Here is a 15,117-nt window from a genome sequence, read left to right on the forward strand (position 1 = left end):
AAAAAAAACTGAAAGCATCTACTGGGTTTGAAAATTCTTGGTAAAAGTTGATTGTTCTAAAAATAATTATATGCATTAAAAGATCTGTGCAATTTAATTCAAATTCATATTCTTCGAAAGAAGTATGTACGAAGGCAATAAAAAATGTCCACTAGTGTATTGAAACATTACAATCAGAAACGGAAGAATACGTTTTCCTCTCATATTTGTAATGCTTAGATGGGTGAACGAGCTCACGACTCTTAAATGTCTTAAATGTTTACCGGAGATTATATACTCATGCTAATAATTCAAAGTTTTTTCTTTCTTTCTTTCTTTCGATGCATACGTTTACTGGAAAACGCTTATGCATTAGGATCGCATTATTTTTTACTGAAACACTCAAGTTACCCGAACTGTTCGACGCTCGTCTGCAACGTCCGAAGTAATTCATTCACTAAAATCCACCGCACGGCTCACGTGTTCAATCGAGTCGAATCCCAATTACGTGGATTAGGGCGCGCCGTAATGCGGATACCATGAAATGTGCATACAATGCCGCAACGGTATGCAGCGCGAACTGTTGTACAGACGATTCACCGGAGCCAATTATGCGCGAGCATGGTTCATTTATTGGCTTAAATACGAATACTTTTTTTCTTTATGTCGAATTCAAAGGTTCGTTTGCAGTATCATGCGTATGATCTATAAGACTTATAAGACCATAATAAGGCATGTTCTTATGTATGGCAGCGAAACATGGGCGGCAACCAAAAGGAACGTGCATATTTTTTTTTTTTATTATTGCTTAGATGGATGGACGAGCTCACAGCCCACCTGGTGTTAAGTGGTTACTGGAGCCCATAGACATCTACAACGTAAATGCGCCACCCACCTCGAGATATAAGTTCTAAGATCTCAGTATAGTTACAACGGCTACCCCACCCTTCGAACCGAAACGCATTACTGCTTCACGGCGGAAATAGGCGGGCATATCATTCAAGTTGCTGAAATGAAGATGCTGAGGTGGATGTGCGGCGTGACTAGGCTCGATAAAATCCGCAACGAGTACGTGCGAAGCCTCGGTGTACGGGACATCGTCGACAAGATGCAGGAGAGTAGGCTGAGATGGTATGGTCACGTAAAAAGGAAGCCACCTGACTACGTCGGAAATTTGGCCCAACTGGTCGACCTCCCCGGTCGAAGACCTAGAAGTAGACTCAAGACAAGGTGGAAGGATGCAGTGCTGAACGACAAAAGAGAATGCAATGTTGCTGACGAGGATATCGAAGACAGAGCGAAGTGGAGGAGTAAAGTGAGGAAAGCTGACCCTACCACCACGTGGGATAAATAGCTGGGAAGAGAGAGAGTTAGCAGTATCATGCGATGTTGACGTAAGCCGATCTTGTTACTTTTTTGGCGTCTTAACACGTTGACTGCCATTTAGGTCACCGGCGCCCTACGCGGCGCACTGAAGTAATTATTTCGATTTCTGTTATGAAGCGCCTGGATTGCCTAGTTGGAACGAAGTTTCTTATGGGACCTTGCGGAGGGGTACCCTAACCGGGGAAAAACGTCCGTAACGTAAGATTTTTATTAGTAATGCACACAGTGTACGACTTAACTTTGTAGTAACGTAGAAAAAATAACATATTTTTTTATTATATAGTTTTTATAAATCATTGTGAATAAAATAAAGTTGATAACTTTGTAAAGTAGTTTTTTTTTATTTTTATCAATAAAAAAATCTTAATAAAAATGTATACCCGAATAATTATTTACTTTATACCTCGAATAGAACTTAAAATTAATATTTTTATGATAAGGAACTTCGTTCCTATCCGGTGTCCCACGACACCACACATCTTTTTTATTTTGCCTTCTTTTGTTTGGTAATGTATGTTTCAGTATTTGAGGTCTATTAGGAATAGATTGATACTAATTATCTTCGGATTCGTCTTTCCCAGAGTCTACTAGATACTCCGGCGCCTTAGTGAGAAGATCGAAGAGAGAAATCTACATAATTACTTTAGTGCGCCACGTAGGGTACCGGTGTCCTAAATGGCAGTCAACGTGTCAAAAGAATCATGACGTTGAAAATGAGATTTCAATTCCAAGACATTTCACGCTTCAAATCGGACATGATAAGTTCCAAGAACAATCGATATGGCTATCTGGACAACTCATGACCGAGTAGATAGTCATCTCGTCTACTATAAACAGCAATAAATAGCGTGGTTACTCAATTACTATATTTAAAGCCCACAGCAATTAAGCAAATTACCGGAAATTACCGGCGCGAGTGGCGTATGGCAAAAGAGCTACGTGTTGCCCTTGAACATTTTGTTAATGCCCGTATGAGCTGTACAAGGATGAAGGGAAGGACTTAGAGTAGCAAATTACCATATAAATCTTCGCTTATAAGCAAGGTATATATGGTACTTTGCTATAATCGATGCGGCTCAGCACTATAACCGCGCGGAGGAGTTTTGAGTTCTTTGGACACTACCAGAAAGAGAGGAGACAATTTAGAAAAGCTGCTGGTAACAGGAAATGTAAGCGGAAGAAGACCCAGAGGCATAAGTCAAATGCACTAGTCGGATCAGGTAAGCTCTGCCCCACTCTCAACATTTCAGTCTACGATGGCATCTACACAGCTGAGGATAGGCAGGGCCTGCGCAGGATAATCCACGAGAAAGCTATTAAACCAGGCCACAATCCTCAGCATTGAGGATTATCGACGCCAAGAGAACGAGAGAGATAAGCAAGTTGAAATGTTAGACGCTTAGATTGATAACTACAATATTTTTAAATACTTAGATAGGTAGAAAGAACACTTCCTCTTGCGCGTGGTACGACAGTGGCTAACGGTAGAGTCTCTATTGGCGTGTCAGCTCACTCAGCCTAAGCACATCTTATAACAGCGGTTTCAGGGACTGGCACGGGTGTAATTTATTTCGTAATTGAATAGGGCTGTCCATCACTTTAATTATAGATGAGGGTAGTTTTTGAGCCTGGGTGTTCGAATATAGAATTTATACTTTTCATTACATAGACGGGTGAACTTGATTATGTTGCGCCTGGTTACCATTACGCAGGGTCGTCACTGCGAATGTCGCTTCTCGCCTTGAGAGATGGGTTTTAACTTTTAAGTGTCAATTATATAGGATAACGGCTGTCTCTTTGTAGTGGTACATATCAGTGCGCGTAAGGGGAAAAAAGTCACCTACCTGATTTCCGAAGGAGGTCTGTAGGCAGCGCTAGTGACGTAGACATCGGACGCGGAGTCGGCCCGAGGCGAGCCGTTCGTTTGCTGGTGCCGCCTGCCGTTCCGGTGGTCATTGCCAGACGGCGATCGGGTTCTTTCGTCCATTGTCTGAAAACGATATCCTTTTTTCTCAATCCAATTCAAAGGTTTCACTACCGTAGATTGGGGGGAATAGGGACTAGGGGTAGAATAGGGACAAATATGGGTTGTCACAAGGCTTTTGTGAGATTTAAATTTGTTGAATTGAAAAGGACTTTTATTTAGTGTTTATGAAGATTAAACAGTTTAATTTAGTCATCAGAGTTTTGTAACTGATTAATGATATTAAAAAGTTAATTACCTAAAGTACCTATCAAACGACTAAACAGTGCCAGCCCTATCGAAAAACTCTATTGTCCCCACACGTGACTTAATCCACCCCAAAAGCCTAGGTGGATCAGGTCAAGCTAGTTTTTTTAAGTTTTTGTGTATATTTTTCAATGAACTATGTATAATAATGCATCGTATATGAAAATTTAAACCTCCGGAACCATTTTAATCTCAGTTTTATTGGTGTTACCCTAAGAAAAACCGCTGAAAATTTGTGTTGGAATTGGAAAGCGTCCCGATTCCCCCAATCTAGTGTACTCTATCAGAGCTAAGCAGGCTTAGAATTGGCATTGGCTTTAGTAATTTTACACAATAAGATCACTGTGAATTGAATTTCATGTACATAACGAAAATTTATTAATATTACACCACTTCGTGCTCACATTTCGATGCGAGCATGTGAAAGAGATGGCGAAACATTGGGAATATACTCTTCCTCTACTATTAACCATTTGATAATAATTTTTAGTGCATTTTTCAAAAATAATATATGTTTTCAATGGTATTTGTCAAATGAAATAAAGGAAGCATCGAACCAAATTATACTAATTCAGCGCACGTAATAATCTACAAATACCTTTGAGTGTAAATATATTATAGAGTATAGAGCTATTCTTGTACATTATAAATGAAAAAAAAATATGGCTGTTTTCGATGGTAATAAAGATAGTTACATCGTTCTCCTTCAAGAGCGAGTTTAAAAAACACATCAAATAACATAACTATTATTCGTCGGAGTTCTAACCTTCAGAACGACTACTGAATTAACGTATGCTTTTATTACGACGTTTCTTCTCCAATTTGCTTTTAACGACGCCCTTAAAAACAATAAAAGCTAATGAGCGCATCGTTTTATCGGATCTTTCGTAACCTTTAACTATGAAATTCGGATAGAACAGAAGTTTAAATAGAGTTTTCAAAAAACTATAGTGAATCTACAAAGTATCAATAAATGTCGGGCAATAAAACGAATTTTTCTTCATCTCGATCGTTTGCACTCTTGGCAGAGTGGTCGTGGTCATCAGTTCGGGTGGTGGTGCGTTTTACAAGACGTCGCCATTACTCGCCTACCGCGCCCCTTCTTGTGCAAAAACGAAAAACTAATTCTACTGACTTTTTATTATTATTTTGTGAGTCCGCGCGGGTAGGTACCACCACCCTGCCTATTTCTGCCGCAGTAGCAGTAATGCGTTTCGGTTTGAAGGGTGGGGCAGCCGTTGTGTCTGTACTGAGATCTTAGAACTGATATCTCAAGGTGGGTGGCGCATTTGCGTCGTAGATGTCTATGGACTTCAGTAACCATTTAACAGCAGGTGGGCTGTGAGCTCGTCCACCCATCTAAGCAATAAAAAGAAGAAGAAAAAAGAATAATTAACGAAATATGGCTACGGCGTATACTACGTTTTAATCTATATATAGAAGTCGAATATTTGTGTAGATTTATGATGTTTAATATGTTCCCTATAGACTCCGATTCGGCGGCATAGATTTCGATGAATTTTTTAGGAAATTTAAACTGATTATTCTAGCGAGTGATTCTGTGTGTGAACAATCGGATAAGTAAAAAAATTGGTCGGCAAAGAGAGCCGCATTTAAATCTTTTTCAAAGGAAATTAGTGCTTGGAGCTGAAATTCAATAAAACAAACCATGACGATCTCGAACAACTAAATCACATGCAACAGTTACAACATGAAGAATTCACGTTGATTCATTTTAAGCCTTAGTCAAGAATTTAATTCAATTAAATTTATGAATTTGTTGTAGACATACGTTCTTCGCATTTTACATAACAAAAACTACAGTTTCGGATTGCGTCCTGACAATTCCGTAAATAGCTTTGTCAACTAGGCTCATGTATTAGTTTATTTTCGATAGTTAATGAATGTGATCTCGTAATGAATGCGCTCGGAAATGAACTCCTGTTTTTTCTTAGATTTAATAATGTGTTGTAAAATTTTCACGTGAAATTTTGAGAAAGGCTAGCATCGCTTTTTTTCCCCTACCTAATCTCTGGTAGGTGAGCTCAGCTCTGGTAGCAGAATTTGCTAACACTAGCCCTAGCAAAAGTAGTGCTTCGCAGAATCTACCACCGGATCGGAATCGCAATCCACTGACAAGATCCCGCGAGAAACTCAGTGGGATTTGCCCTGCACTACTTTTAATTTCAATAATGAAAAAATACTATCCAAATCGCTCATAAAATTACGACGATTTAAAAGCGGCCGTGAAGGCCCAATTGTATAATAAAACATTCTTGAATATTCTATAATGATTATGTTTATAACCTTTTTTTTTTTTTTTTTTTTTTTTTTTTTTTTTTTTTTTTTTTTTTTTTTTTTTTTTTTTTAACGCTGGGGAATCCATTTACGGATACCCGGTCGAGGGGGTAACGAACCGGGTTATGTCGGATTCCGGCGCCTCCTGAGAGGAAGAAGGGGAGAAGAGAAGGGCCGAGGTCCTTCACCTCCCCCAATTTCTCACAGGAGACTACGCCTTGAAAAAGGCGCGCGAAGCACTTGCCCCGCAGAACGACTACCGACTAAACCCCATCGAGCTCCACCACACCGACTACACGAAACTTACGGTACCGCGATGCGCGCCGAAAGTCTCGCCTTAGGCGGTACCCGTACCAATGTTAAGACGGGATTTCATCCCCGGGAAAATCCCGTAGAACCTCGTCTCGGGCGACACACCGTGAGCGGCGCACAGGAGCCACCTTGCACCGCTTCACCACCGGACCAACAGTCGAGTGCCGGGAGCCCCCGCACCCGGCACTCGATAGTCCCTACGAGGGCTGAGCGGCGGCCTCTCGCACACGCCGTCCACCCCGCCTTCTGCGCTGAGGAGCCGAAGAGGGATCCCATTCCCTTTCGCGCTCCTCAGCCTCACGAAGCGCCATGACCAAGTCACAGAACCCAGCCATGGCCTCCCACGAACTCCGGTCCTCTACCATACGGGCGACGATAGCCCTCAAAGAGAGGTCCTGCCCCAACACCGCGACGAGGTTTCGCCGCGGGTGCTCCCACCGTGGGCACGCTTCTAGCGCGTGCTGAGCGTCATCGTTCGGGTGCCCGCACTGGTGGCAGCCCGGATGTGGCTCCCTTCCGCAGACTCTCCACAGATACCTCCCGAAGCATCCATGCCCCGAAAGGACCTGGGTGAGGCGAAAGGAGAGCTCACCATGTCGCCGGTCCGACCATGCCTCCAGCACAGGCAATTATGTTTATAACCTACATGTAACATAATTTATGAACGCATTATGTTTCAACAAAAGAACGGTATTTACGTGTTCAGTGTAGAGCGACTTAGCACAGAACTATTGTTGTGTTAAACAAACGGTTTCTATCGAGTTTACAACCGGTTAATTCACAATAAAGTTTGTTTTGATCGGTTCTAAACCTGTACCAAGATGTACAAGTGCGCGCAGAACAATACCGACCGAGGCGGAATGCGTTGTGGTGCAAGCTGAGAGAGACCGCGTTAAATTGAATCTCAGTTCGAAATTATTATTCGAATAACACTAACTGTTCCTTTATATGTAACTGCTACAGTAACAATAATTTCATTAAAACACTGTAAGAAATATGACATTAATTCTATTATTAATGTTATGTTTCTCAACATCTCGAAATATCAAAGGTTTTCAGTCAAATAAAAGATATTAAATCTCGTTGAAGACATCTCAAAAGCGTAAACACTTAAACACTCTTAAATATATATAATAAATATCTAAGAAAATAAACATTGTTTTACACTTGATTTCAAGTCTTAGTAGCGGGATACATATCACGAACGAATATGTAATGTTCCAATACAACATTTGTATGTGAAGGTTCAGAAGATTTTAAGCATTCATTCCTCACATAGTTTACACCCGGAGTTCGGGTCCTCGGTATTTATTGTGTTATTAATATAATTATTTTTTCTTCTTTTTATTTCTATGGTGAGTTGTCACACTGTTAAGTCTTATTGTCATTATTATGCTTAAAATATTCAAAATATATTTTCAGACAAAGACAACATGTGAAACTAAGGTAAATGTTGGCTCAATCAAATATGTAGAGTTATGGATTAATATCACGTTACACATTGTATTGAAAACAATTTATTTAAAGGCACACGCGTTCTTTTAAACGCTGCACGCTCGTTCTTTAGGCCGATCTCTGAGCCGCTCATAACCCAATATTAGCTTACATTCCGGTCGTTATGTTTTGTTGCCATTTTAATTGATACGAACGAAACGTACAAACATATTTGATGTATTACCGAAATAAATGTTGGCGGCATCTGGTGCCGGTCCGACGGTGGACTCAAACATTTTCGCGTGCAGTTTTATTACGTAGTTATAACAATATTAATGTGTGTTACGAATTAAAATGAAAGTAGAGCATTATCTAATCTAGTTGGGACACGAATTTATTTAATAGGTTGTTTTGGTTTTTTTTTTTTTGGAAAACTTTAATATTAATTTACTTTTAATTTTTTCAAATGTCGTTTTTAAATTGTACTTTTTAACATGCTGCGGATTCGTCACCCTCGTTCGTGATACGAACGCGAAAAAAAATAATTATTTTTGTTCCATAATAATTCAAAATCATCAAGATTCAACAAAAATAAACAAAGCTTTTTTATTCAACTAAATTTTGACATTAACAATTAAATTTGACACTTGAATGTCAGTCAGTCTTCTGCCGTAAACAGAAAAAAGACCGACACGGTAATTATAATTCTCAGAAAAAAAATTTTTTATAAGTCATTATTGCTTTTATGTTTGTAGGAAATATTTAAATAATCTTTTGGCTGTGGTGTCGTCCTCACATAGCACAAGCTCGCATCGGTTCTTATAGTTGATATAAAAGGCCATTTTTATTTATTTCAGCTTCTCCTTGACGTGTAGGTGAGCTCACACCGGAGTGTTGCTAACACTGGCCCTACCAAGACCAGTGCTTCGCAGAATCTACCACCGGATCGGAAACGCGACCCACTGAGAAGATCCGGCGAGAAACTGAGTGGGCTAAGGCCATTAAAGGATCAGTCAAAAATTACGGGTTATAGAACGTTATGTGAGTCCGCACGAGTAGGTACCACCACCCCCCTGTCAATTACTGCCGTGAAGCAGTAATGTGTTTCGGTTTTAAGGGTGGGGCATCCGTTGGACTGCAAAAACTGAGACTTTAGAAATTAAGTCTCAAGGTGGGTGACGGCATTTACTTTGTATATGTCTATGGGCTCCGGTAATCATTTAAGACCAGGTGAGCCGTGAGTTCGTCCATCCATCAAAGCAATAGTTACAATCAGTATAGTCAAGTCAGTATAGTTATAACGGCTACCCAACCCTTCAAACCGAAACGCATTACTGCTTCACGGCTGAAATAAGCAGGGTGGTGGTACCTATCCGCGAGGACTCATAATACGTCCTACGACCAGTAATTACACTAATTTGTCTTAAATATTATGATATTTTCGCAGAGTTAAAGTATTATAATGTCATACTTTTAAAAGCTTAAAGTATATAATACTTTGACAGAGGTCGTCGACCCATTTATGCAATACAAAAAAATGTATTAAAAGTCATATCGACGGGTGAAAGGCTTCAGCGACATTTTTGCAACTTACAAGAAAGACAATTTAAATGTTTTTTAATTTTTAAATAAACTACTACTAATTGAATAAGAACTGTCTGATGAACTCATCTTTGTTTAATACTTCACTATTAAATTTTATTGCCTTTTGTTTATTTCACTTTTACACTAAACATAATATTGCAAATTACCCGAGCACAACAATGGCGGAGAATTTTAGGTGCGTGAGAGCAGACGTAGACACTAACGCGCATGCGCACTTGTCAGTACCCAGGGAGGAAAAGTTACACTTTCTTCCCTGTACAGCGGGACGAAAACCGAACTTTCGGCGTAGTTAGGAGAAAAATAGCCTTTCACCCCTCGATATAATGGTGTGCTCTAGACACGTCCTTACGGATCCATCAGATCTAATAACCCTTGCATTAAACGCCTTCTGCTCTAACGCTAGGAGCAGGCTTACGGGCCCGATAACCTTACTCGTCGAACTCGGCAAAGAGTTCCACGTGCAGCCTAACCCATCCATCAGCCCGCTGAGTTTCTCGCCGGATCTTCTCAGCGGGTCGCGATTCCGATCCGGTAGTAGGTTAATTCGCGAAGTAGTTGCTCTTGAGTTGTTAGGTCTCCTTTGGAGGCGCTCGGGCAGTTGTTATCAAACCCCACCCCTCCTGGCTGAACCTTTGCTCGCCCCGCTGTCCTGGTGAAACTGGAAAGGCCTCCGGGTCACAATCATTAAAAAAACAAAACAAAAAAAGGTGTCTAATCTTACCGTGTACTCTGACAGCGTCCTCTCCGAAGGTGCTCTGTGGCTGTCGTTTTCATCTCTAGACGATGCTCTGTGCAAATATCCTCCGGATGACGGCGAATCTACGCCAGAACGATGCGTGGCTACATAATGGTTGTTCTTTAATTTGTGCGCCATTTTTGTTTGTCTTTTTTTTTTCTCAATTAAATCACGTCAATGTGACGTACATTTTCAAAAATGGGTCGTTCGAATTTGCTTGTCCGTCATTTTCTCTTTTTTTTTTTCTAATTCAATGGTATATTTTTTCATTTAGCCCACATCTGTCAAAATGTTCCAGTTTCGTGATAATTTCGGTTCGTATTTCGATTTCTCTTAATGGGTCAGAATCGATTCTGAAACAAAGAAACAACTATTATTTTATGGGATCGTTAAATTTGGCTTGACCTTTTGCTATCGACCTTGATGCTAGGAGATTTGTGATACAGTAGTGATTGATGTATTGGAATCGTTTTGATCGATTTATAATCTCGATATAATTTACAACAATAAATCATGATTGAAATATGTTGTACAATTTTGTTATTGTTTAAATTCAATGTTATAAATAAGTTTCACTTTTATGGTTTAAGCTATTTATTAAAATTGCCATTCTAACGATTATATTTTTCGAAACGTGACTCATAAATCGATATAATCTTTTCTGGTATCGATATTGGTAATAAACGAACAAAAAAACTTGACTGACACATCGGTGTTCATTCGATATTAAACAATGGTGGGAATTTTATTACTGTTTGTAATTCGAAAAAAAAAGCTATGAACTCAATTAGGTGTGAATGGCCTGATTTTTTCGTTTGGCTTTTAGTACTAGCGTTTTATCGAATAAATTGCTTCCCATTGGTTTCGCAAACTTTTTGCTTTTATAAAATCGCTCGCTTTCGTCAATATATTTTTTTAATATTGACAATAAATAGAAACAATAAATTTGTTAAATGTATTCTATATTTACAGATGGAATATTCTAGACACCTTTAGTGGGTATTGTACTTTTTTTTTATTAAAATTAGAATGTTCTTCTTGTTTGGGTTTTATTATTAGTCTAAATGACAGATGAGGCTTTTGCAGCCTAATAATAATCGATGAAAGGCAACATGATCTTATAGCCAAGATGGCGGTACTAACACATTAGTGATTTCGACAGTAGAACATCTATTCACTTCACACATCAAAGTTTTGAAGTCGTCGTGGCCTAAAGGATAAGACGTCCGGTGCATTCGAATCTAGCTAATGTCTAGATAATGTTGGAATCCCAGGCAGGCGGGTACGAATTTTTCTAATGAAATACGTACTTGACAAATGTTCACGATTGACTTCTACGGTGAAGGAATAACATCGTGTAATAAAAATCAAACCCGCAAAATTACAATTTGCGTAATTACTGACGGTAGTACGGATTGTGAGTCAGCACGGGTAGGTACTACCACCCTGCCTATTTCTGCCGTGAAGCAGTAATGCATTTCGGTTTTTAAGGGTGGGGCAGTCGTTGTACTGTAAAACCTTAGAACTCATGTCTGAAGGTAGGTGGCGGCATTTATTTTGTAGATGTCTATGAGCTCCGGTAACCATTTAACATCCGGTGGGCCGTGAGCTCGTTCACCATTCGTTAAGCAATTAAAAAAAACTATATTGTATAACGGTTGTAATTTTAAAATAATATATGTAATCATATAGGTATAGGCAGAAGCGTGGTGCCTATCACTGCGGGTTCATATTATGCCCTATGCATACAAGAGCTTTTATGTACACAATTATCTGCGTCTGCAGTCTACAAATGATGTAAATAGACGGCGTATAGACGAAAACGCCGAATAAATTCGCAATACAGAGTCAAAAAAACTATAGTAAAAAACGGTGATGAAATTAAATTTACGAAAACAAAAATTTGTTTACAAGAAACACAGTTTCAGAATGAATGTCAACCCGTACAATATACATACAGTTACATACATACAGTTTATAATCGTTTTAAAATAATAGTGAATAGAACGACGATAATATACCAGAGTATTGAACTGATAAAGACATTTCGATCGCCTTTATCGATTAAATACGAAACTCGATCGGGTGTTTTTTTTAAATCGATTCTATTTCAATGTATCAAAATTATTTGTTTTTTCCACATATAAGAGGCAAAGTAGTTGATTCAGTGCCATTGTCGTCTATGTATGTCCACGAATTTTCTTTTTGTCTCGTAGTAGATGTTCAGAGCTTTTTAGTTTTAAATTTAAATATAATAAGCGAAATCAAATCTAAACTTTAAAGTGTCAGCGATTACGGTCCAATTTTGATTAATTGTCTATACGAACGCTATTTTGTATTAATACCCTATCAATAAGTAACATATTCAGGCATTATTTTGGCTCTTTAGAATAATTCGAAGTGTATTGTAATCTTCTTCAATGGCTAAATAAATGATGACGATTGTAAGAATCGGTTGTTCATTAATCGATATGCGTGTGCGACTCTTACATTCTTTTTTTTTAAATCGAATAATTGCTTTTATCTTTGCTCATAGTTTCCGCAATCGATGTTATCGTGTTACAAACAAGAAAAGAATCGATTGACTAATATTATTGAGTAATCGAGTAATTTGTAATGCAAAACTATTCGAAAGGTTTCGTTCGAACAGAAACAGAACTGAACGGTCATTGTCGTGGATAAAAACTTCGTGTAACGCAATTAGTTTGGAGTGCTAGTGTTGTAGGTACCTCCTGCTGTTAAATCAGTAATCGGTTATCGGGTCGAAGCCTAGGTTGGTCTGGATTCACTGGTGGTAGGACCTCTTGTGAGTCCGCGCGGGTAGGTACCACCACCCTGCCTATTTCTGCCGTGAAGCAGTAATGCGTTTCGGTTTGAAGGGTGGGGCAGCCGTTGTAACTATACTTGAGACCTTAGAACTTATATCTCAAGGTGGGTGGCGCATTTACGTTGTAGATGTCCATGGACTCCAGTAACCACGTAACACCAGGTGGGCTGTGAGCTCGTCCAACCATATAAGCAATAAAAAAATAAAAAATTGCAAAATTACACAAAAACCACTGACCCGTATATTACCTGATTTAATTTTAATTCAAAATTATAATTTCCTCAAAAAAGGCTGTTGTGCGTAGCATTACTCGAAGTTCGAAGTATTACTGAAACGGCAACGTATAACGCAACGCTAAACCCGCCATTAAAATTCAAAGCGACAAAATTGCTTTTGGAAATCACTACATAGTATAAAACAAAGTCGCTTTCTCTGTCTCTATATCTGTCTGTCCCTATGTATGCTTAAATCTTTAAAACTACGCAACGGATTTTGATGCGTTTTTTTTAATAGATAGAGTGATTGAAGAGGAAGGTTTATATTTATAATAACATCCATTAAATAGTGGAGAAATCAATGATACATTACAGTTTCCGAAGCGAAGCGAGGGTGGGTCGCTAGTAATTAAATAAAGAATAAAATTTATGAAGAACGATGTGACACCGATAAATTGTTATCCTATGATTTGCAAGCGAAGTAAATTGTTCCTTCGTAATAAGGTGACACTCTACAAAACTTGTCATGACCCATGCAAGCGTAGTGTTCGCTCACGCGGCCCGCCCTAACAGAAAACTCCTTCAAGTCATTTAATCCTGTTTTTGCAGGATAGCTGTTGGAGCATCATGGTTCCTAAGGAATGTGGATCTCCATCATGTCTTGGAGTTTGACTCAGTCAGTAAGTATATACAGTCGGCATCATTGCGCCACTTTGAGAAGGCGGCACGACACGTAAAATCCTCTTATCGTGGCTGCCAGAAATTACATACTCGATCCTGTAGACCGAATGGTAAACAGCCAACGTCACCCTAAACACGTCATAACGGATACACCCGATCCACTAACGGTGCTTTTAGGTTCCTCAAGCACCGGTCATCGTCCTCGCCGAACCCATCGCTTGCGACGGAGGGCTCGACGAGTAAATTAACCCACAGACACAGCACACTGAGTTTCTCGTCGAATTTTCTCAGTGGGTCGCGTTTCTGATCCGGTGTTAGATTCTGCAAAGCACTGCTCTTTCTAGGGCCAGTGTTTTTTTTTATTATTGCCTTTGTAAGCAGACGAGCAAATGGCCCACCTGATGGTGAGTGGTTACCGTCGCCCATGGACTTCAGCAATGCCAGGGGCAGAGCCAAGCCGCTGCCTACCGCTAAAGTGTTAGCAACACTCCCGGTTTGAGCCCCGTGAGCTGACGTATACGTCAAGGCGAAACTGAAATATCCTCTCAAGGCTATCAGTATAGGTAGGAAAAAAAAGATAAATTGTTGAAAATATTTAATTAATAAAATATTTTTGAATACATAATTATGAATATTTCGTGGTCTTCAAGGATAAGACATCTGGTGCATTCGTATCAAGCGATACAAGTGGGCCGGTGTTCGAATCCCGCAAACAGGTACCAATGTTTCTAATGAAATACGATCTAATGAAATAAGTTTCACAATTACTATTACTAAATGTATTAAATACACACATTTATGGAAACTACATGTGTGCCACTTATAACACGTCCCACGTAACACTATGACTTAAGCCTTTCTTGGAATACCAACAACTGTACGATGCTTCGTCACAATCTCGTGAATGGTTCAGAAACGCGTAGGCGATGCACGTCTACATACTTGATACTACGTCTACAGACATTGATTTTAATTTGTTATTCATACACATGTTAATAGTTCTATGAATGCGTCCAGGGTTGACCACTTCACGAATTTTGATGGTGATACTGTAAATTATAGTGTCGCATAAAATTCTCGGCCCAAGTCTTAGCTGATAAATATTAATTAGACGGAATTAATTTTTAGCGGAAGCAGAATAGTTACTAAAATCAGCTCATAGGGCACAGCTATTTTCACAGACATTACAAGGTGATAATTCGATTCTTTTTAGTAAAGTTCAATAATTTACTCCATTTTCGTTAAAAATTTAAAATAATTTCGTCCATCTGTGTTTACGGTTCGTTCTTTTAAATCACTTGTGTGATTTAGACAGGGTCTTCACTTAGATAATTTAATTTGAAGTTTAATTGAACACTATTGGTGTTTTGTATCTGTCGAGAAATGTCCATGTTTGTTTCTACCACCATTTATT

General features: G+C 39.1%; 1 protein-coding gene across 2 annotated transcripts in view; it reads right to left on the bottom strand.

Moving 5' to 3' along the window:
- LOC101743327 (uncharacterized) overlaps window positions 1-15,117 on the bottom strand; it is a 134,292-nt gene that overhangs the window by 15,108 nt on the left and 104,067 nt on the right. For both annotated transcript variants that reach the window (XM_004931546.5, XM_038013715.2), the window contains exons 3-4: window positions 9,966-10,333; window positions 3,210-3,355 (exon numbers count right to left, since the gene is read on the bottom strand). In XM_004931546.5, coding sequence (XP_004931603.3) covers window positions 3,210-3,355; window positions 9,966-10,118 — 299 coding nt within the window. In that variant the 5' untranslated portion in view covers window positions 10,119-10,333. The remainder of the gene's footprint in view (window positions 1-3,209; window positions 3,356-9,965; window positions 10,334-15,117) is intronic.

The sequence above is a fragment of the Bombyx mori genome, chromosome 11 (assembly GCF_030269925.1).
Source record: "Bombyx mori chromosome 11, ASM3026992v2".
NCBI lineage: Eukaryota > Metazoa > Arthropoda > Insecta > Lepidoptera > Bombycidae > Bombyx > Bombyx mori.